The following is a 24055-nucleotide window of genomic DNA, read 5'->3' as shown; positions in this document are numbered from 1 at the left end:
TCTTTCCTTATAATATTCTTCACGGTTTCTTACTTCCCCCTCATCTCTCAGTAAGACCTTTGGTTCTAATTTACACGTTTCTGGGTCAAAATCAAAGTCACTTGACATTTTCCTTTCTTTTCCACCATTACTTCAGTAGAACTGATGTTGGAATGTAAGGAAGACGAGTAATTTATTACTGACTGACTTCTAAGCCTTGCTAACTTTTTTGCAAGTCACCACTTTCGTTATGTAAAGGGAAAATTCCCTTTAAGGCAAATGTTGATAACGACTCCTCAACCACAATCGTACGTTGTAATATAATCATAAAATTATAGCTTACACCAATGACTGTCGAATGTCATTAACGAGGGACTGAAATACGCTAAAAAATCTTCATTACACAAAATAATGCAATGAAAGCATTTTATTTCTCAAAAGGAAAAAAATTATTCACCAACTTGCAATTTACCTATTAAATAATATATATGTATATTACACATGAAAAGGATTCTATTTTTCCTGTAAAATAGTGAATTAAAAAAAGTGAAAAAAAATCTTAATTTATGGTGCACAAGTTAATAGTCTTGTTTTGCTGAAATAGTTTTGATTTTTGAACTACATGTATTAATCTTTATAGTTCAGCTAAGATCCTTTCATGTCTTGAAGTCACACAAAATTCGGTGAATGACGGTGTCAGGTTATTCTTTAAAAATTGGTCCCATTTTCGCGGCTTTTTCCCATCTGATTATTAATTTCTAAACAGCAAACAAAAAGAAACCTCCAGCTCCTGGTTTGTTCATGTCCAGCATCACCTTTCGATCATTTCCTCTTTCCTGTTCTCTCTGCGCTGTAGATTTATTTTGTACCATAAGTTTGCCTGTCGCAGGATCGAACACCATAGTCTCGCTGTTATCAGGACTTTCCATAAATTTCGCAATCTTTTCTCGTTGTGAATTCATTTTCTACTTCGTCTCTTGAGCCCGTCAGTACAGGTTTGGCAAAGTTTAGAAATTCAGTCAGTTTTAGCTCGCTATTACTTCGATCTGTTTAGCGCTTGACTGGAAATTCCATCTTCGTCACGTGACAAAATTCTAAGAAATTCCCAAGATGCGATTCAGCAGATTTTAAAAACTTCCGAGAATTCACGTTAAATAGCTTTAAGAGGGAATTCTTTTCCGTATTTAAGCAGTGAGCCCCAAAAATTATTTTCTTGAAGAAAGGCTGTTGTACAAGGCTAAAATCTTGTTATTCAGAAAGTTTAACTTGTTTGGAAGCGGAGATGACCGATGAAAGTGGAATCATTGTGTTAACCCAAAGCAAAAATTTTATTCGAAAATGAGGTTTAGGCCTTCATTCGCTTATTTCCTATATATTTTCTAAAAAAGGCCTGACAAAGCAACATTCTAACACAAATGCAACAAAACATCTTTGTACAATTGAAAATACCGCTTCAAACAGGCATTTTATGATAGTACATCAGTTTCTAACTGTTTAAAAAAGATGAGAGTATGTGGACCGCGTGGCACTAATGAAATAGTAGAAGATAATATAGGTAAGTTGTAGTGCTTGGGAACGAGGTTATTCCGGGCGAATCTTCTACTATTTCATTAGTGCCACGCGGTCCACATACTCTCATCTTTGCATCATAATTACCGCGACCTAACATCTATTTCACCCCGGCCTGCTCTCAGTCTGACCTCTAGCTCAGCTGGTAGAGCATCGGTAGTACAATTCCGAAGGTCGTGGGTTCGAATCCCAGCGAGATCGGAAATTAATTTTTCCGAATTTAATTCCAAGGGCTTTCGCCCGGAATAACCTCGTTCCCAAGCAGTACAACTTACCTATATTATCTTCTGTTTAAAAAAGGTTTAGTGTGTTAACCCAAAACAAAAATTTGGATCAAAACTCATACGAAAGTCTAGTTTTTGGTGCTTTTTGCCATTATTGCTCATTATTGAAACACATTTCCTCTTAACATGTAAATTAATCCTTGCGCGGTCAACTGTTAGCAATTTGAACAGTTGCTTGTCGCTAAAATTAAAACAACCCAAATCATTTTAAATGTATTTATTTATTTTCGTGTAACATCAAAATCTAAACTATAGATCGTTTAAAGACATTTTCCAAGTATGTTTTAGAAGTCAGTTTTATAAGTCACAAGAAAAAATCTCGAGTCATTTCGATGTTTGGTTCCCGAGTTATGAAGGTTGAGTTTGTGTCACGCAATACCGTCACGTCTATCTAAATAGCGATGAAAATATTAAAATAATTTACTTTAGTTGAAAGATTTTCCCTTAGACACGTTTAAAATATCTATTTAAAGTATGTGTAAGTGAAAAATAGTCAAACATATTTAAATATTCCATCATTTTAAGCCTTTAGAATTTCGTCCGCCATGATGGTGTACCTACTTGCGGGTAGGTGTATATATATTTAAGCAATAGAAAACTTTTTCCGTGTTTACATAGCCTGATAGCAACACGAGGGGAGGTTGGGAGAATTCGAGACAGTTATACAAACCCGAGACGTAGTCGAGGGTTTGCATAACTGTCGAGAATTCTCCCAATCCCCCGAGTGTTGCTATCAGGCTATGTAAACACAGAGGAAAAAGTTTTCTATTGCTTTTATAAAATAAATACTAAGGGAAAACATTACCACTTGCAAGAAAATAAATCTTTATTTGAATTTGATTATCATATCAAAATACAAATTCTCCATACATCACGAACTTCGATCGTTAGCCAATCAAATTTTGTGTAATAAACGCCAAGGAGGCAAATGTGAAGCGAGAAAGAATCGCTAGCTATTTTAAACATTTATCATTCTAAAACTTTAAAACAAATACAAAGAAATGTCCAAAGATTGAATAGAAATCTTAATAAAAGATTTCAGAATTGATTATCTTTACGAAAGTGATCAAAAGTGGATAACAAGTGTCACTGTGAATGGAATTCTCGGTTGAAAGAAACGTGGTTTTGCTCAATTTGACAGCGAGAAAACATGGCAGCGAAGTTGATTGTTTCGTCTTGCCTCGAGAAGATATTTTGTGGAGCTGAAGAGCTATCGCTGGAAAAATTTGAAGCTGCTGACTGTTTCCTTGAAATGCTTGTAGTCTTTATCGTGCGGTGCATTTAAATCATGTGAAAGCACGTCGCTGAACAACCGCAGCTGTCCTGACGGAGGACGTGTGTTGTAGCTCCTGAGGGAATTCTCTTTGCGGTGACCAACGAGAGATTGTCATGATATTACGATCAGAAAGACCTGCATGAGACCATAGGGTTATGCCTGTGGCCCTGACCCAAGTCAAAATTTGGAACTTCGTCTTCAAAATACTTTTTGGGGGGCGTTTTGTTTCCTCGAAAGAAACTGTAAATTTTTAACTTTTGAACTTGTACCGGGAAAACAAGAAAGTTGTGACGTCACAACTGTGTTTACATACCCTCATGCAAACATGGCTATCAACCAATCACAGCGTGCGTACTATTTAATTTATTTTATAATCATATTTATTTATTCTTATATTTATATAGTTACATATTTTTAATCTATTTGTGTGTGTGTGTGTGTGTGTGTGTGTGTGTGTGTGTGTGTGTGTGTGTGTGTGTGTATTTTACACAGCTCCATTGTAAATACGTTTTAACTTTATGGATTCTGTGTTAAATAAAGTTTATTATTATTATTATTACTTGGAACACCAAGATGGCGGCTCCATACATTTCAACCAAAAATTGCGTCATGTTTACTCGCCTATAGTTCCGCAACGAAATGCTTTACAGCCTTAAAATTTGGCCAGTATATGTAGTTTGGACCGCTTTACAAGAATATGAAACTTTTATTTCATTATAATGCGAATTTACGCTTTTGAAATTCATGATGACGTAAGTGAAACTAACCAAGAATATATATGGCTTATATAGCGCTTATACAAGTCTGTTCTAAGCGCTTAGTAACATAACGTTAAAGGAATAAATAAATAAGATGGATAATATGATTATAAAGAAAAAGCTAACTTAAATAAATGAATCTTGAGTTTAGAATAAAGATAAACTGGAAATATCTCTAATTGAAGAATTATTTTAAACTTAATACGTTCAGCAAAAGGAAGCCAGTGTAAATCCATAAGGACAGGAGTGATGTGATTATGCTTTTGTGTAAGTGTCACATTTTCATATATTTGGCTCGGTTTAGTTCTTGGTGACCACTTGTGATGCCTTTTAACGAACCAGAAAGAAACCTCCTCCTTCTTCGTCGTGCATACCCAGTATCACTTGTCGACGACCTCTGGGTTGATTTTGATTTCTTTCAAATTCTGCTCTCTCAACAACTTTGATCTTTCCTGTATATTCATCATGCACCATAACTCGATTCTCTTCATCAGGGTTCAACAGATGTTGCTCGATTCTTTCTTGTTCACTCTGCGCTGTAAATCTATTTTGTACAATAAGTTTACGAAAGTTTTCAAATTCTGCTCTCTCAACAACTTTGAGCTTTCCTGTATATTCATCATGCACCATAACTCGATTCTCTTCATCAGGGTTCAACAGATGTTGCTCGATTCTTTTTTGTTCACTCTGCGCTGTAAATCTATTTTGTACAATAAGTTTACCTGTCGCAGGATCGAACACCATAGTCTCGCTGTTATCAGGACTTTCCATAAATTTCGCAATCTTTTCTCGTTGTGAACTCATTTTCTACTTCGTCTCTTGAGCCCGTCAGTACAGGTTTGGCAAAGTTCAGCAATTCAGTGGTTTCAATTCGCAACTGCTTTGTTTTGTTTATCTCTTGTCAGTGAAAATCCATCACGTGAAGCCATTTCCAAGAAAAAACTTAAGATGCGTTTCAGCAGATTTTACAAATGACTCGATTTCTCAGAATTCATGCCTAGATGGCTTTGGACATGCAAATCGATCCTTGCACAGTCAATTGTTATTAACCATTTTCAATGAACAGTAGTCGTTCATCAGTAATCGGTAATACAAAGCAACTTAATTCTTTTAATATATATTTATTCGTAATTCATCATCACACAAATGATTATATATACATTGAATTGCTTTTAAGATGCTTTACAGTTGTGAAAATTATTGTATTCAAACTAAAATGATCAGGAAACAAATATTGATAGCAGTTTCAATATATAGAGAGCGATGGTAATCTTGCACTCCGGACGACGTCGACCTTTAGAAACTGTTTCCAATGCTCCCATTTCGAGTTAACCTTTGCTCAGTCTTAGCCTCGATTGTGCACACATGTTCTTTTCATTTATTATGGCCCATTGTATAGTAAGGAATGTAAACGTACATAAAAAAAACGAAACAATACAAGTTGATCAAAATGCCAATTGAATAGCTGAATATCATAACGCACAACCGAGACTAAGGCAGAGCAAAGAGAACTCGAAACTGGAGTATTGCGTAAAGCTGTTGATTGAAATATAAAGATGCTATAAGTTAACGCCCGAACACAACTGTGAAAGACATTGCTTGTAACGGGATAATTGCATCTGTTGTGTGTGACGTCCATCATTTACACCAGTGGAAACACGATTTTCTTGTTGCAATTAATGTCAGCGCTGAGTATCGCCGCATTGTGTGTGTGGGCCTTTTATTAATCACGTTTACGTTAGATATATGTATCGCAGCCAAACTATCTACTAGAATTCAAGTTCCTGACAGAATCTAATATCTTATTATTATTCGCAACTTACTTTGATAAAATCGCTATTTTTGAGAAAACGATGGGCATTGTTTTTTGTTCCATCTTTCAAAATTATTCAATTATAGGAAGGTGAAAATTTTTGCTGGTGATGTTATTGATTAGCTTTTTGTGCTTTCTTTTCTTCCGTCTTCTTTATTACTTTCTTGTCATTATTTTTTTCTTTTTCTCTTTCTTTTCTTTCTTCTTCTTTTCCTTTTCTTTCTTCTTTTCCTTTCCTTTCTTTTCCTTTTGTTTTTTCTTCTCTTCCTCTTCCTTCTTTTCCTTTTCTTTCTTTTGCTTTTCCTTTTCTTTCTTTTCCTTTTCCTTTTCCTTCTCTACCCTTTTCTGCTCCTTCTTTTCTTTTTTTGTCATATCTTCCATCTCATATTTTTCTTTCTTTTTTCCTTTCTTTTCTTTCTTTGGTCTGCCACTCTTTTTCTTTTTCGGAATGCAAATATATTTGCAAGAAGCCATCTTTTCATCTTCTTCATCTAAATCTTTATCTTCAAGCAAATTTATCATTTCACCCTCAAGTTTTGCTTCTTCAATTTCGCTACATTTTGCACTTGACTGCTTTCTTTCGTCGTTTTCCTGAGCATCTTTAAATTCATCAGCGCCTATTTCACTTGCACGTTGTTGTGGCCCACAAGGAGGAGTGTATTCTTTTCCAGGGCCTTCATTTTGATCCAAAGCTTGGGCATTCTGGGGTGGGTTAGCGTTGCTGTTATCGTTTATCGGTTTAACAGTTATGATTTTATGGTTTGGTATGATTTCTTTTGAACTGCTTTCTTCGGTTGTTTGCACATCATTAGATTCTTTGCCATGCAAGACTTTCTTTTTCTCAGCCTGGACGTCGTTATTCTCCTGTACCTTGGTTACTTCTATGTTCGGCATGTCACTAGAACTTGATACCGCTTTTTTCTCTTCGGATGACACTGGAGTTTGAGGCTGATCCTTTGGGGTTTCTGGTTTGTTATCCTCGTCAGTAAGGTCAGCCTGCTGGTCTTCATGTTGCAGATTGTCATTCTTGCTCTGTGCGCTACCAAGTTTGTTCTCCTGACTTTCTATCTCTTGGCTTACTTTGGACTTCTCTGCGTCCTTAATCACATTTTCTGATTTGATTTCCTGATTGTTGACATTGTTTGACTCCTCCATTTCTTGAACAATTGGTATCTTTCTTGTACTAAAGTCATCATTTTCTGAGTCTTTCATTTTTTTCTTCTTGTGATCTCGTACAAAATCACTATCGGACGATCGTTTTCCCGTTGACTTGAATCTCTCGAGTGCTTGTGGTGAGTTTTGGGACTCAGCTCCATTAGCAAGATAGTCTTCTAGTTTTTTTCGGAAAGGACTTAAATCTTCAGGCTCATTCCCAATGAGTTCAATTTCGCCTTTTAGAACTGGTTCTCTTCTCATTGTATTTGGATTGATTTCAAAAAGGAAGCAACCAGTGTTCACATTATAAGATGATGAACCAATGGTAGCAATGAACAGGAAAAATCGGTGGATACCATATCTCTTCATGTTGGTCCAGACTGTATTCTCGTCTCCTCCACTTGGCCTCAATAAACCGAGTTTGTGATGCGAATGCCATTCTCCAATATGACACAAACCTTCCTTGTTCGTCAATACGTTTCCCAATCGCTCAAGATAGTCTATATCTTGGTAGAAAGATACTCCAGTACGTCTACATTGTTTTCCAGGTCCAAGTACGAGCTGCACCACTGGAGTGTGATCGTCTTTCCATAAACCAAACAGATCTCCTCCAGTCTCAAGGTGTTGATATTTATCAACCCAAGCTTGTATCTGTCTGTATTCTGACTCGTACATTAAGACTTCAAACTTGCGTTTTTGACTTGGTGCCATTTTGAATCTTCTCTGGTGAAATTGAATGAAATTCGCCTAGCGTACTTCTAGAGGATGCCTATCTCCTATCAAAAAATTTTCTGTGGAAGGCACTGATTCCAAAAATTGAACTTCTAGCATGAATGAAAGCCTCCCCTTCTTCAAAGAAAGCGTTTTCTAAGAAATCTGCAATTTCTCGGAAACTGTAGTGGTCACGTGTCACGCAATTTGCCCTGACAAACCAAAGAATGTGCTTATTTGCAGTTCTTAAGACCTTCTTAAGCGTTACTGATGCATAACTATATGGAAAATGAAAGAAGTAATTCAGACAATATCAAAGAGTGGGGAAATTAGTAAGTGAAAACTAAAAATAATCACTTCTTTGCATTTTTCCCGATTAGTTATTTGCAAAATAATCATTAATAAAGTTATATGAGAATGAGAATGAGAATGAGAATGAGAATGAGAATGAGAATGAGAATGAGAATGAGAATGAGAATGAGAATGAGAATGAGAATGAGAATGAGAATGAGAATTTTAGAGGGTTGAATTGGTGTGTATATTATTATATACATTTGATAGCAGAATGGTCGTTGTATACATTTAGAGAAATATCTAATAAGATGCAAATCGTCAAAAGTAACTCATTTATCTTCTAATGTGTCAAAGACAAGAGTATTGCACGAAGTCAAGTTAAAAGTATTTTCCACAAAATGTGGTTAAGCAATTGTATTTAATCATGTTTTACATTCTGCATCTTATTAAATATCTTGCATCTCAGTAGGTATTATTATTTTTGTAAAACTTTTGCAATCAATTGTTTATATATAGCGGCTTTGCAAAAATTCTGCAAATAAAATGAATATAAATATAATTATATATCAGCTGCAGTCTAGGTAATTTTCAACTCAAAGATCCATTTAATAAAGGTTTAATACAACTTTTTGGCAAAATAAAATCACAGTTTACAGTGTCAGCATTGATAATATATATAGTATGACTAAAAATGTTCCTTGGCCGGTTTAATCTACAAATCTGTTTTTTTTTGGAGCACAAGAGCACAAGTGCGCTGATACCTCACTTGTGTGGATTACACAGCACAATTTTACTACAGGTCTGTAATGGACACCATTGCACACGACAAATTAGGTCTATTGTAATTTCAATTTTTTTTAATCACTTTGAGGGTGTGCTTGAATGATAAACAGACCTAATTTGTCTTGGCGCAATGTTTACCCATTTCACATCAAGTGTCATTTCCTCATTCCTTGTTTGAGTCTGTTGTATCTAAAATTGATATGTGTGTCCTCATGTAGCCCTTAAACAAAGACACGATATTCTTGGGAATGACCACCAGTGATCTGTAGTAATATAAGAAACAGTTGCACCAATACGAATTAGGTCTATGCCACTTGCTTTTCTTTTTTTCTTTTTGGATTGCTGTTTCCTCTTTGTTCTTCCTCTAACTGCACTGACTACGTGGCACCCCCACTACAAAAAAGATTAGACCCCATGTATACCCACAAGGTACAGTGGTTATTTGATTTGATGAGAGTACGATATAACATGTACTTCTAAATGTCTTCTTGTATTCTTGTACATCTTTATTAGATGTTGTCTCGTTGGTTCTTTGAGGGGCAGTACAGCTAGTATTCGTTTCTTTGTTTGATTTTTTTTCGTTCTTGTTTCTCGTTGTTTCTTCTGACTCTCTTCCTCTTATTTCAAAGGTTTTCATATCTTCCAATGAGTTTTTACTTTCAGCTCCGATTTCAAAAACGTTCGCTAGCTCTGTTTTTAGTCGGAAAGGACTCTCTCGAACCTCATCTGAGATAAAATTGATTTTGCCTTCCAGAACTGCTTTTGTTTTCTCGCTTGCTGAATCAACTTCAAAGAGGAAGCAACGAACCTTCACATCATAAGGAAACGAACTTTTGGCTTTTCTTTTATTACATAAATTAGAGCCTTCAATGGTGGTAATGAACAGGAAAAATCGGTGGATACCATATCTATCCATGTTGTTCCAGACTGTATTCTCGTCTCCTCTACTTGGCCTCGTTAAACCGATTCTGTGATGAGAGTGCCATTCACCAATATGACACAAACCTTCCTTGTTCGTCAATAGGTTTCCCAATCGCTCAAGATAGTCTATATCTTGATAGAAAGATACTTCAGTTCGTCTACAATGTTTTCCAGGTCCAAGTACGAACTGCACCACTGCAGTGCGATCATCTTTCCATAAACCAAACAGATCACCACCAGTCTCAAGGTGTTGATATTTATCAACCCAAGCCTGTATCTGTCTGTATTCTGACTCGTACATTAATACTTCAAACTTGCGTTTTTGACTTGGTGCCATCTTGAATCTTCTCTGGTAAGGTAATATTGAATGATTTTATTTTATGGAATTGCTTTGATTCCAAGAACCTCATGCTGCAAACCATTATGTGACCTTATGGTAATCATTGATCGAAGAGGTGTAACGAATTCGAAGAATCAATTTACTCAGAAATATAAAATGATGACTAAATTTTAGGCAGTTTCTTGGAATCCGTAATAGTCACGCATCACACACGACTCTAAGACCCCCAGCGGTCAAAGAATGCGCTTATATGCACTTTTCCATGTTTATGTAATTCAAACGATTTCAGTTCTCAGAAGTGAAACATAATAAATGTAGTAACCAATCAGATTCTTGGAATCCGTTGCCGCCACGCTTCATACGTACATGACTCAAAACCGCCCAAGGAAACCGCAGTACCTTTCTGCAGCCCTGGAAAATGCCCAGCGAAGGGCGCCGTCTGTAATCTGGCCTAGTGGTTGTTATTAAGTGGCACTTACTAGGGCAGACCTTTGTCCTCTTGCTTTCATTGCGAACATTGTGCCTGATCATCCCTTGTACCCCCTAATAAACAGCAGATTGATAGATATACCTGCCCATTACTCGCTTAGATCTGGTAGTCAGCATCTTCTTCTCCCCACTAGGACTGATAGATTTGGCAAACTCGTAACGATTAAATTTAAGCCTGGATAAATCATTATTATTATACGTATTTGTATTAGTGTCTAGCGCACTCAACCTGTAATTCAGTTGTTAAGACTGCAATAGGTTTGAATAAACTATTTATTTATATTCATTTATTTATTTATTCATTTATTTATTTATTCATTCATTCATTCATTCATTCATTCCTTCATTCCTTCATTCCTTCATTCCTTCATTCCTTCATTCCTTCATTCCTTCATTCCTTCATTCCTTCATTCCTTCATTCCTTCATTCCTTCATTCCTTCATTCCTTCATTCCTTCATTCCTTCATTCCTTCATTCCTTCATTCCTTCATTCCTTCATTCCTTCATTCCTTCATTCCTTCATTCCTTCATTCCTTCATTCCTTCATTCCTTCCTTCCTTCATTCCTTCATTCTTTCATTCCTTCATTCCTTCATTCCTTCATTTATTCATTTATTCATCCATTTATTCATTCATTCATTCATTTATTTTTTCATTTATTATTTTAAATTTTCGTTTGTTTTGAAGATCACGGTGGATAACACAAAATCCGAGGTTTGTTGTACTACAACTGATCCAAATCTGTTCACATTTGACAAGAGGTAAAATTTACTCTAACAATTTATCAGGATAAAATACATAGGTATATATTGAATGTTGGGTGTTATTTGGTCAGATTTCTTTTCTACAATGAGTTGGGTGACTACGTCATGTACAGCAACCAAGCCAAGAAAGTGCAGGTAAATTGAACTTCTAGAAAATAGCGATAAGAATAGCGAAGTACCTACAGTGAAGACAGCGAAAAAGATCCGATTTATCGTAGCGTTTCCGACCGATAGTAAATAAAGTTTAAGTTCAAGTGATTAAGATAATGAGGAGCAAGACGAGTATATTTTGTTTCACGCAGGAATCAGAACAAATTATTTGCACCGAAATGTACTGAAGAAAAATTACTGTTACAAGGGCGAATCCAGCCAAAATTTTAGGGGGGGGGGGGGGGGCTAATTGAGTTTCTTCCGTCAACACAACGGAAAACAGTATAAAAAAGCATCGTTTTTCTTCGGCTGAAGAAGGGGCTTGAGCCCCCCCTTGCCCCCCCCCCCCCCCCTCGCCCTTCTGGATCCTCCCTTGTGTTATCACCGCTACAGAAGGCACATCATGATTTTTCACAATTATTTATAATATCTATCTTGCTAAAATAAGTCAAGTCACTTTATGCAAAAGACATTGTCTATTGAGAAAAGGTGAATTAATTAAAATGTTTGGCTATCAAAGCTAGAAATTTCTTCCATATTATTTGCACCTTGAATTTTCTCTTCGCCTCAATGTTCAGGTATTTTACCATAACTTTCCAAATTCTAAAGTCCCCATAGAGACATTAGAAATACAGTCATCGGCCAATTACAAAAATATAATCAAATTTAGAATTTGAGGATTCAAACTAATACAGAAGAGATTTTTTACCTGCTTGAAGGGCATTTTACTTGCGATCCAGTTTTTTTCCTTTATGCCTAAAATTGAATAAAGTTTAGTTTGTCAACTGCATGAAGCATGCTTGTTACTGACGATCTTTTGTGTACCCATGACGTCACTACAATCTGACCAATCAGGAATCGCATGCTAAAATAGCTCAGACTTGCGAGCGGAGCTAAAAATAGATTTTCAAGAAACTTTATAGGGCACTGAGATTTGCTCTCTTACTTCAAATTCTCTTATGGTTTTTAGTACTGAGAGGATGATTCGTGATTTCTGTTTCTAACTAAAACCTGCCTTTACTTTAGTGACAATAAATCATCGAGGAATATTTTTGTTGCTTTATAAATTCTATGATTAAACAATGAATTATCAATCATTGATAATAGATCCTTATTCCTTTATCAACAGGTTCATGTTCGTCTTTGGATATGTGCTGGTCAAATGACCTGTGTATGCGGTGCAGCAATACGAGAGGGAAAAGACGTCATAGTTATATCTATGTGTAACACAATGAAAGATTCATTTCCTACAATACTGAGGACTTTCAAACGAAGTCCTGGAAGTCTATCGAAAGGAATTAAAATCACTAAGAAGATCAGTGGTTCATCATTGGAGCAGGAGGTACATTTATATCACTGAAATCCCTAGCTTAAACGATAATTAATAGCGAGTAATAATTACCATACCTTAAAAGAGCTTGTTAAAGAAGCTAAAAGTTGGAAACTTAAAAAAAAAAAAAGTTTCAAAACATTTTGTGTGTGAAAACATTCCGCGTTGGAGGCGGGCATCTCTTGCTTCCAAAAAAAACTCTTCTAACAAAATTCACACTTTTCAAAATTATATAAATCTTTTATTCGCGAGTTTCTAACTTATTCTGTCCGGCTTAGGTGTTTATTTATTTGATTTCACTAAAAACATTTTCGGCTTTTCATATGTAAAGGTAATTCTGTCTTCGGGTATCAGAGTCTCAGTGGAACGTTCTGGAAGGTCACTGGATGTTCGTATCAATGCACCATCTATTGACAAGGGAAAAGTCTTGGGGCTTTGTGGTAACTTTAATGACGATCCGGAAGACGATTGGAACAAAGGAGGTGATGGTAAACCTCATGATGATGAAAAACAATTTGCAGCAAGCTGGCGGTAAGTCAATGACACAAATCGAACTAATAACACATCGGCAAGCACAATTGCAACAATTTTGTTTATATTGCTTTAACAGTCTTAAAGAAGGGAAGAGCTTTTTTGATGTTCTCCCTGAACAAGAACTTGAAGAGCAAGTTGAACAAGGGAGATCCTGCTATTGTGGCATCGAAGGTGAAACAACACAGGATGAAAGATGCGATGACAACGCAAACCTTTTCACAAGAATCGACGATACTCAGATAGAAGTACTTAACACTCAAATAAATGACCAATCACAGTTTGGCATGAAAAGATCTGTAGACAGTCACTGGTATAGTGATGACATCATTGATCACGTGGAACGTAGCTACTATGTGGATGATCCTCATGTACAACTCGCTGTAAACCGCATACGAAACAAGAGATCACCAAGAGAAGTCATATCAGAAGATGAGGCAACCGAGTACTGTAAAACACAAATTGAAGAAACAAAAGCAGGAAAGGCATGCAAGGAGATCTCGGAAACCAACTTGAAAAATGCCATGATACAGTGTGTCAACGACCTAAAGGTAATGTTGGTAGGGATAATTAATGTGACATCTATTAAAACAGGAAAGGGTGCATTATTACGAGATATGTGAAATTAAAAATAACTCAAGTATTTGCTTCTATTTTGACACTCTTAGCTGTCAGGAGACAAGACATTTGCAGTGTTGGCATTTGACACCATGAAGTACATATGTGAAGATGCCACATTAAAAAACCTTTCACTCTATACTCACACACCAAGTGGTGACTTAATGCCTCCCAGAGAGGTAGTAAAAGACTTGTGTCCTGCAGACTGTAGTGGACGTGGCAAGTGTAAGAACAGAACCTGTATATGTGACGAAGGCTATACTGCACTGGACTGTTCTTTGCAGGTTAATGCAGTTCCTGAGTTGCTGGGGTAAGTAGAATGCATCGCAAACCGTACGTGCACAGTATAACTGTATAAATGTGAAAATAATGGAATAAGGATTTTTTGTCTTTTTGATCATTGTTCTAGCTTTCAGCTTTATTCCATTTCCTGTATAAAAGTTTAAAACCAATTCAATTTTTGCACAAGCCCTTTTCTGAAAGTATTTCCAAGTATATAGTTGAATGGATTCAAATTTGGTGCAAAGTATGTTTTTTAAATATGGGTTCAGGAATTTTTTTGTTTGAACGAGCCCTTTCCTTTATATATATTGTTAACTAGGTAATCGTTTAGTTACCCTTTGGTTTCATTCAAAGTAGTCTTTCGTAGACAAATTTAATATTACCCTACGCTTAAGGCGATCCCCAGACTAGATCGCTGGAGCCGGTCAACTTCTTTTTAATCCAGTCAAATTTGTGATTCTTTTGACTGCTTGCTTAGAATTTACGATGGTGGACTCTGTGATATACGAGAACGACCATGTAGAAGGACAACTATCCTGGGCCAGAATTTTATCAAATCTGAGAACCTAACATGCCATATACATGAAGTAAAGGTAATACTTGAAAATCATATACAAACATAGAAATATATAGATATACTATTGAACCTCGTATACTGGTGGGGCCAGGAACCATGTGGTTTTGTGCACTTTTGAAGAAATGAGCTTTAGCTTCATCAAATGGTGTTTTTTGTATCAGTCTGTAAAGCCTTTGCAAGTGGTTGAAAGTGAAGGTAAAACGTATGTGTGATCGTTATCTTAGGTTTATCAAGGTACCTGGTCTCCTCGTGGAATTCCTGTCACATCACAAGGGAAAATGACGGATCTGTTTGGTGTACAGTGCAACTTGCCTGAGCCTCCGACTAGACTTGGTGACTACGAACACGAGGGTACCCCGGCTGGGGGACTTTTGATCTCGGTTTCTAATGATGGGTTCAATACAAATGTTCAACGACTGCGACATGTGACCTACGACTCAAAGTGCATGAACTGCAGCAAATCAGGGAGATGTGAAGTTAAGGTAAGTAGTTAATTGACAATGAGGTACACCAAATTGTAAAAGAAATGACTAGAGGAGAATCTTCGGTTCTCACCTTTTGGGTTGGTCATCATGCATGCCTCGTGTATCATATAAGGTACGTATCTCGGTGGGGAAGAGTTAGACCAAAATATAGATAGTTTTCACCATAGACCAAGAAAATTTATAACAACTTAAAATTGACTAATAGTATCCCATTATGCTTCGTGTATCAAAAATACTTATGTAATCTATAGCTACTATTCTGGAAATTTAAAGCCGTGATTTTGGTACACATTCATTCTTCGTGTGATACACATCCTGAATAACAAGACAAGAATCATCTTTTTGAAGTACCAAAAACTTTGAATATGCTATTTCAGACATTTCTAAAAATAACGCCATTCAAATTCACTTGGAATGAAATAGCCTTGTATCATCGTGTGGCGAGCAACGAAAATTGCTGAGATTTATACAAGTAAGATTATGATATAAATATTGTTTCCCATTGCTTATGTAATAATTAATGTAATTGTTTGTGTTCTTATTTTAGAACAATTCCTGTTTAATAAAGGGACATTGCTTTGCTGCCAATGAACCCAACCCACGTGACTGGTGCCAGCAGTGTTTACCAGATGTTGACCATAAAACGTGGACAAGTAGAAAAAGTATGTTTGAATTATAGAAACCTCTACCTATTATTACATCACGGGCTCTGACATCATACTTTTTCCTTTGTAACTGCACAGACAATCAAGTTCCCAGGTTTCCTTCAAAGACCACGTATTTTGCCTTACAAGGAGAAAGACTCGTGATCCAACTGAAAGCAACAGACCCTGATAACCGTCCCCTAACATACTCTGTACTCAGCTCTACAGCTACTGGATATACACTCAGTGCATCTGGTTTATTGACATGGAAGGTGCCATCCAATGAGAATAAAAAGTTTACCTTTCAAGTGACTGACGAGTGTGGCGCGTTTGATATAATACATGTGACCGTACGTATAGTACAATGTCCATGCCTCAATGGTGGCAAATGTGTACCCCACCCCTACCACCCACGGGGATCTGGATTATACCAATGTCAGTGTCCCAGAGGAACTGGTGGAGAACGGTGCCTGAAAGTTTGTTCTGGAGCTGAATGTAAGTATAATTATACAATTCTTATTTTCCCCTAAATATTTTCTATTCAATTTTGCATGCTTGTTCGCATTCAGGTCCTCGTGGTCTCACAGTGAAACCCATAGGAACAACCAAACTTGAAGTGAAATGGAACGAACCTAAAGACTTACAGTCTGTCGATTTTTATTTGCTAAAGGTAAGTTTAAAGTGTTAAACAAAAGAGCATTGTGAGAGAGAAAAAGAAAAAAAGAGAAGAATAAAGAGAGGGATATAGAGTTTTGAAGAGAATAAATGGATAAAGATCGATATAAGTCATTTAAAGGTGCATATGACACGAAATATGTTTAATGCTGAAAATGTTTATTTGTACTAATAAGAATATCATGGTTAAATTTGTTTCGACGTATTTCTCTAGAAGTTCAAGAAAATTTAGCTCAAGTTGTGACGTCATTTTGTTTACAAGTCTCCAGATTTAGTTGCAAATACATGATGTCTAGAATCTTAGTTTTAGAGAGGACACTTTTCAGTTTCTCAAAAAGTAGCACGAATACTATCAAATGAAGCTGAATAGAATATGCTTTTTATTGTTATTTTATACCAACCACATTTTTTATTTAGTGCATCTGGCAAATTTCTAATGATCTTATCGACATTTACTTATAGTTGATCTGAGTGATTTTCAAAGAGTATAATTTAACGAATACATTTTAGGATATGCATCATTCACTTTTTTTCGCTAACACTGATTGGCTAGACCAAAGACAAAGACCTGTCAAACGCAAATTATTGACAGCATTGTACTCCCTTGAGTCATATAAGGGTGAACATTTTGAGTGACATCACTTGATATGACCAGTGAGACTCGCTCATTGAGCTCATCAGCTCAATTTGATACAGAAGTCATCTTGTCAAATAACAAAAAGCAATGCTAAAAATCCCCAAAAAGAGTCCAGAGAAACAACGACGCAAAAAAGCAATGCCTATCCAAATAGAGCATCCGAAGAGCAAGTCCCACAGCCTGTTCGGCAGAATGCTTTATCCGGGGAAGCATTGAGAAGATCTATGCTCGGACCTTCAGGAAAAGGAAAGGAAAGATAACTCGTTTAAAAGTTTAAAACTAAACAACGGTTCTTTTTAGGAGACACCATATTATTAAAAGTGATGATCTATGCTGCTGATATTTAAAACATTGATTTAAAAATTTTGAACTGAAAAGGCTTTGTAACAAAAGAGTTTATTTCTCGGTGGCACTGCTACACCGTTTCGGCAAAGTAAAACACTTTCTTGTCGTAAGGAGGATTCAAAATTACGTCTATTATAGTTTAATGGAATTGGCCTTTTGTTATTTCTTTCACATTTTTTATCTCATAGATGATTGAAAGTTAGAAAAACTTTAGAGTTTGGACACAAGTCGGCTTCGAAATGTCGGCATCAACTTAAACCACAACTAAGACGCTGTATGATGACACGTAAAGCTTGTATAAATTAACATTAATTTTTTTCGTCTTGATCCTGACTTTAATGCATGTTTTAATCAAAATGGAATCATAGTCACTTGACTTAAGTCGAAGAATCTTTTGGCAAATCACAAAGCACGCGCTGCTTCTCCACTGAAAAAATTAATTCACACAATCAACGTTGTAATGATGGCCTCATTGAACGGAAAACAAGCTACCGTATTTTCTTCAGATTACGCTGTTCTGCATGAATGTTCTGTGTGAATGTTACGATGCTAAGCGGAAGCATATTTATACGCTGAAAATAAAATCCTCGAAAAATAAAGCTTAGAAAGTAATCTTCAAATTAAACCAAGAAAGGTTTTTTGTCTTGAAAACTAATGCAAGTTTTAAATTTCAACCATCTAATACTTATGTAAAGAAAATGATCTTCACAGACTTTAAGTATAAGTATTTTCTATTTCAGTATGGTTATACAGACAAACGAACATGGAAAATAAAAGTGCCAAAGACGGTCACAACCAAGACTTTAACTGGTTTGAAGAAGTTCACAAATTACCGTGTTACTTTGACTGTGATGTTCTCAAATGGTGAAAAAACGATGGAAGCTATGGCAAGGACAGGCGAAGATGGTAAGCGGGGTGCACATTTCTTGGAAATACGTCATAACCGCCCGTAAGCCCTGTACATCACAGGGTTCCTGCTTGATATGAAACTAGCCACATTCACAAAAACACAGGTAGCTCAAGTTAGGTTTCTGTGGTGTCATGTTACAAGAAAATGTATGGTGATACTTTTAAAAGCTTAATTAAATCGTCAAAATGTGAAATAAAGTAGAGACATCTTAGCTGACTTTTAAAAAGTAGTACCCCATTCGCATTGTGAACTCTTGGAGGAAAAGAACCTTAAAACTGGTTAAATCCAAAATCTAATTTCACAAGCGTGATACTCCTTTTTAAAAGTTCTATTTTGATTGAATATTTGATTATATTCATTTATTGCGCATTTTGTCTTCAGTACCTGACGCAGCACCAGTCGTCACTGACATCTCTCCAGTCAGATATGATACCATGAAGGTCACGTGGTCATCCATACCAGAAGATCAACGGAACGGTATCATCAGAGGTTACAAAATATACTACAAAGAACTGCTGCACCCTAGAAACAAATGGGAAGTATTTGTTGTTACCGGAGGTGATGTGTTCAGTACGATGGTGACTGGACTAAAATCATTCACTGAGTACTGTGTTAAGATGTCTGCCTTTACCAGTAAAGGAGAGTATCGTGACTGGGAACGAAAACAATGCAAAATAGTCAAGAGTAAGTAAAATGTCCTTAAAAGTGAATAAAACTTGGAAAATCGTGTTAGCCTCAACTCCAATCATATGGTCAAACCTAATTGTTTCCATTTGACGCATTAAAATTCAATTAGGTAAGTATTAACGAAACTAAATTACTCGTCTGACAAAGAAACGGATAAATCAAATAAACGCATGTCATATTTATTAATAAGTACAAGTACAAGTGAACGGCATTCTTGGTATGGAATTTTACTCTCTCGCTGTTCTCTTTAAAGCCGGTCTTTAATTGTTTAATTTTTGTTTTCTACAGCTCCCTCTCTTCCTATCAAAGTACAAGCTAAAGCCATGAGTATGACAGAAGTACTTTTGAAGTTCGTGAAACCAGAGCACTGGCCTTCATCCAATAAAGTACAAGTGGATTACGGAAAACTGAAAGACGAGTTGAATATGAAGAAAGCCTGCTATGGTTCTTCTTGTGTGATTGATAACCTTGAGCCAGACACCATGTACTACTTCAGGGTGATTGGATATGTGTACCAGAGAGGAGAAACGCCAACATTTACTGAGATAAAGACACCAAGAGATGAGGTAATGATGCTTTACTGTCTTTGTTACTGCCTGTACGTTTATCTTTATTAAGACAAAAAGTATGTGAGCCACTCTTCTTATATACAGCTCCAGTCATTAAAGTGTACAGTATTCGTATACCTACGTACGATCACTGAGTTTTGAATTCGGAGAGATCGATATTTCATCGATTCAACCTCTTTTCAGGTTCTTAAATCCAGACGTCAGATTAACTGAAGACAAGACATGGCCTCAAGATTTTTTTGTATGTGTGTGTGTAAGCTTGCATGTTAACGTTATCTTTTTATTGGGGTTTGAATGAATAGGGATCGATTGAAGTGTGTTGGCGTAAACATTTAAGCTTATTATTAAGGTTTGATATAATAATGATACCAATGCACTATATTGATTGTTTCATTGGTCCCGGGGTTCTAAATCTTGTATTATTATTGTGTAAGAAAAGTTATTAAAATACATGTATAATAAAAGTTGAAGAAAATGACAAGTATGTATTTACATCTTTAGCAGATTCTTATCAATTACAGATAGTTCCAAAGATGAAGATTACAATACTGAAAATTAAATTACAGCTGTAATCTTCAGAATAGGGAAACAATACTAGTAAACATACGCCTCGCAGCAAACGTTAAAAAAAAAACACTATGAAATGGATCGATTGAACAAATAGCCTAGATTGTCAGCAGTGCTGATAGTTCCACTTGCATTGAGCTGGAGTAAACCTGAAAGCTCTAGAATGAACACCTTATCTTATACGTCTCTTCAAGAAAACTTCACCGAACTTCAACTCGTCCATCCATCCATCCATTTATCCACCTATCCGTCCATCCATCCGTCCATCCCTCCGTCCATCCCTCCGTCCATCCCTCCCTCCCTCCATTCATTCCTCCCTGCCTTCCTCTCTCCCTCTCTCCCTCCCTCCATTCCTCAATCCATCCCTCCCTCCCTCCATCCGTCCCTCCCTCCAACCATCCCTCACTCCATCCCTCCCTCCCTCCATCCCCCCTCCCTCCATCCCTCCCTCCCTCCATCCCTCCCTCCCTCCCTCCCTCCCTCCCTCAGGACAATGTAGAAATAGAATAGAAATAGAAATAGAATTGTCCAATGTAGCACCATCTGCATTGGACAAGCTTACACCAGCTTGAACTCACTCACAAACACAAAACACATTAGACTTGATCTGAAAAACGTTACTAATTTTACTCTATATCATAGATACTTAGATTTACACACGGAAATCTAGTTTAGTAAATTCTCGTTCGTGTGCTGAATTTAGCCAATGAGAAAGGCGAACGATGTTTTTCACTAGTGAAAAAATACCGTTCACATTTTTGATTGGACGAACGATGTATTTTCACTAGTGAAATATTATCGTTCGTCCAATCAGAAACAAGATCGAAGATTGAGTGAAAATGGCTGCAGAAAGCTCCAGATTTATGTCACTCGACAATTCAGTAGAGTCATTTATTCAAGAACAAGGTAATACAAATACTGTGAAAAAGAGGACAAGAGATGTTTCTTTGTTAACCAAGTTTCTTCAAACTAAAGGTGAAACACGCATCGAGATAGCCGACATTCTTCCTGCCGAGCTGAATGAACTTCTCAGTTCGCCGTAATTCATCATCGCGTACAATTGCACGCAAAACTAGGTCATGACCGCCTTATAGTTGCATTATAGTTTTACAAGTCCAGAACCGCCTTAGTCCTTGAGCTTGTATAAACGTTTTCATCATTTTTCGTCCGCCATTAAATATGCCATGACTATCCGCGCCAACAACAACTTTCAAGATGTCCCGCGAACAATTTTGGTCCCAGGCCTCGCGCGGTTTGCTTCCTTGATTCCAAACCTCAAAACGGGGTTCGCTCGGTTTAAAAAAGTGCGTCTTCAATAGTAACTGGGACTAAGAGCGTTGTTTCCAAGCCAACGAGGAACCTGGCTACTCATGCAATATGACGGACGAAGAATGAAGAACGATTGTAAATTTGACGCAATTCTCGAGCGATTCTGGACTTCTCAAAAATCACATATCACATTTAAAGCCGAAAGAAACAAATGCAGGATTCATTTAAGGTAGTGAATGTACATCAAATTTCCGGTGCCACATTTTTCAGAAGGGCATTAGCGAAGACACACTATGGCGTTTCTTAAAGGCATTGTCGTAGTATTCACTCAAAGAAAATCGCTGGATCGACCAAGAGCTAAGAGGTAAGATTAAAGCACACTAAACTATCGTTGTATTACTCTTATTTTCCGGTGCTACATTTTTTTCTTGACGCTTCCTCGTTATTGCCAACGAGAGTGGAAAATAAGAATAGTTCCTCATTCTGTAATTCCTTGAGGTTAATTAGCATGAGATGTTCCGTGATATAGTATGCAAATGAGCAAAATCACCGGAAGTGACCCGGAATTGTGGAGGACAAATTTCAGTTACAATAAACGCTGTAAATCAGTCACCACCACTTACTCCGCTCTACGAAAACCCTCCAAAGCAGCGGAAAAGAATAAGAATTCAAAGTGACTCTGATGGTGAGTAATTTCTATCACTAAAGTAGCCATAGTATGCATCTTTTTATTCAAATTGTCAGTTAACTAAACCCCTTTAGTGCAGTGGCGTCCAAGTTTTTAATTGTTCGTTTTCAGTCAATAAGCTTATCAGTCAATATGGTCGCCCGGCCTGTAGACCAACAACTATATTAGTTTTATTGTTAGAAGTTTTGAAATCACAGTATCTCAGTACTGAAATCTCAGTATCTATGAGGAAAATAAAGTACAGAATGGAAAATGCTTGTACGGTTTTTATGCACTCGTTAATGCGTATCAGAAAACGGAGCTCATTGTAGCTTATTGTAGCTCATTGTAGCTCATTGTTGCTCATTGTAGCTCATTGTAGCTCATTGTAGCTCATTGTAGCTCATTGTAGCTCATTGTAGCTCATTGTAGCTCATTGTAGCTCATTGCATTGTAGCTCATTGTAGCTCATTGTAGCTCATTGTAGCTCATTGTAGCTCATTGTTGCTCATTGTAGCTCATTGTAGCTCATTGTAGCTCATTGTAGCTCATTGTAGCTCATTGTAGCTCATTGTAGCTTATTGTAGCTCATTGTAGCTCATTGTATCTCATTGTAGCTCATTGTAACTCATTGTAGCTCATTGTAGCTCATTGTAGTTCATTGTAGCTCATTGTAACTCATTGTAGCTCATTGTAGTTCATTGTAGCTCATTGTAGCTCATTGTTGCTCATTGTAGTTCATTGTAGCTTATTGTAGCTCATTGTCGGAGCTCATTGTAGCTCATTCATTGTAACTCATTGTAGCTCATTGTAGCTTATTGTAGCTCATTGTAGCTCATTTGAGTCTTAGATATTTTCCAATGTAAGTCCCGTTTTTATTATATGTACCTTCTGGTGGATTTTAAGGTCGTAGTTGCGGGTGTACAAGTAAAATATGCTCAAAAGTTCGAAAGCTCTTAAAGACGTGGCTTTCCAGTTTCGTATGTATAATTATACCAATTCAAACGAGAAGAATCCTACAACCCTAGTTCTATCTGCACCAGGACCGATTGAACATTCTACACGTCCTCATCATCTTCTTCTATTCGCCATACCTCGATACCGCTGATAGAGAAAAATAGAAGCATTCAGCTTCGCTTCAATCAAGTGCCTCACAGCCCCCCTTTCATTGTTTTCTCTGCGTGGTCACCGCTCCCTATTCACATTCATCACCGTTCTTGAAGAATGCTATCGCCCACATAGCCGAAACGTCAAGTTATGTTGTGCTATGACGCGCGTTTCCCTTACAATTTTTTTCAATTATTCCATTGGTATTTGCCGAATCTATTTAGACACTGAAATGAGGCTAACCGGATCTATAGTCCAGGAACTCAGCCGTATTTCACAAATTCAATCAACGTATATTAGGAAAACAGAGTGAGTTATTTGATAGTGCGCTTAATTAAAGCCCGTGATTCATCAGTACTAATTTGTGTGTGTGTGTGTGTGTTTTTTTTGTGTTTTTTTTTGTGTGTGTGTTTCTGTTTTTGTTTTCTTTTGTTTTGTTTTGTTTTGTTTTATTGACATAACTGGTGTTTTCACGACAACCTTTATTACACCAAATGGAAGTTGAGATCTATTTATCCGACGGAAAATTGGAGGTAAGTTTATTTTTGTAAGAAGAGGCTGAAATATAGCTCGGAGATTAGCTCCCTGGAGTACCACTCTTTATTCGAAAAGTTTAGCTACAAGCTAGGGTAAAGTAAAGCCGACCAGAAAGACGTTCCCTAGTAGGCTTGTATTTTAGATAGAATTCCTTACTAATTTATTATTGCGTTCTTCACGAGGAAGATTTATAAACCTTAAACAAAGGGATAAAAAATAAGACTTTTCATGATCCGTACTTTGTGGAATTTCAATTGTTTTCAGACCAAGTGGTTCCATAATCGATATCTGTAAGACAGGCATTGTAAACTAAAACTAATTTTACTTATATCT

At 36.7% G+C, this 24055-nt stretch overlaps 3 protein-coding genes across 3 annotated transcripts; 2 read left to right on the top strand and 1 right to left on the bottom strand.

The window, feature by feature from the left end:
• Window positions 1-4971: 4971 nt before the first annotated feature.
• Window positions 4972-10063, bottom strand: LOC116301248 (uncharacterized). The gene is made up of 2 exons (XM_089040583.1): window positions 8990-10063; window positions 4972-7581 (listed from the first exon to the last, which is right to left on the bottom strand). The coding sequence occupies exons 1-2, from the start codon at window positions 9878-9880 to the stop codon at window positions 5836-5838; spliced, it is 2637 nt and encodes an 878-aa protein (XP_088896709.1). The 5' UTR covers window positions 9881-10063; the 3' UTR covers window positions 4972-5835.
• Window positions 10064-10249: 186 nt separating this feature from the next.
• On the top strand, window positions 10250-18362 carry LOC148905559 (von Willebrand factor D and EGF domain-containing protein-like). The gene is made up of 13 exons (XM_089040582.1): window positions 10250-10324; window positions 11059-11132; window positions 11207-11270; window positions 12415-12627; window positions 12947-13146; window positions 13226-13697; window positions 13815-14074; window positions 14525-14639; window positions 14848-15105; window positions 15656-15770; window positions 15852-16247; window positions 16322-16422; window positions 18150-18362. Exons 1-13 carry the CDS (start codon window positions 10250-10252, stop codon window positions 18360-18362), a joined length of 2556 nt encoding a protein of 851 aa, XP_088896708.1.
• Window positions 18363-18876: 514 nt separating this feature from the next.
• Window positions 18877-19893, top strand: LOC148905558 (uncharacterized). The gene is made up of 3 exons (XM_089039787.1): window positions 18877-19003; window positions 19295-19572; window positions 19759-19893. The coding sequence occupies exons 1-3, from the start codon at window positions 18895-18897 to the stop codon at window positions 19786-19788; spliced, it is 417 nt and encodes a 138-aa protein (XP_088895913.1). The 5' UTR covers window positions 18877-18894; the 3' UTR covers window positions 19789-19893.
• The last annotated feature ends 4162 nt before the right edge of the window (window positions 19894-24055 follow it).

Source organism: Actinia tenebrosa, unplaced genomic scaffold (genome assembly GCF_029948245.1).
Source record: "Actinia tenebrosa isolate PJP-AT-01 unplaced genomic scaffold, QUT_ActTen_1.0 PGA_scaffold7__59_contigs__length_16204524, whole genome shotgun sequence".
NCBI lineage: Eukaryota > Metazoa > Cnidaria > Anthozoa > Actiniaria > Actiniidae > Actinia > Actinia tenebrosa.
Note: the sequence above shows the minus strand (reverse complement) of the source record. Positions and strands in the feature narration are given on the sequence as shown.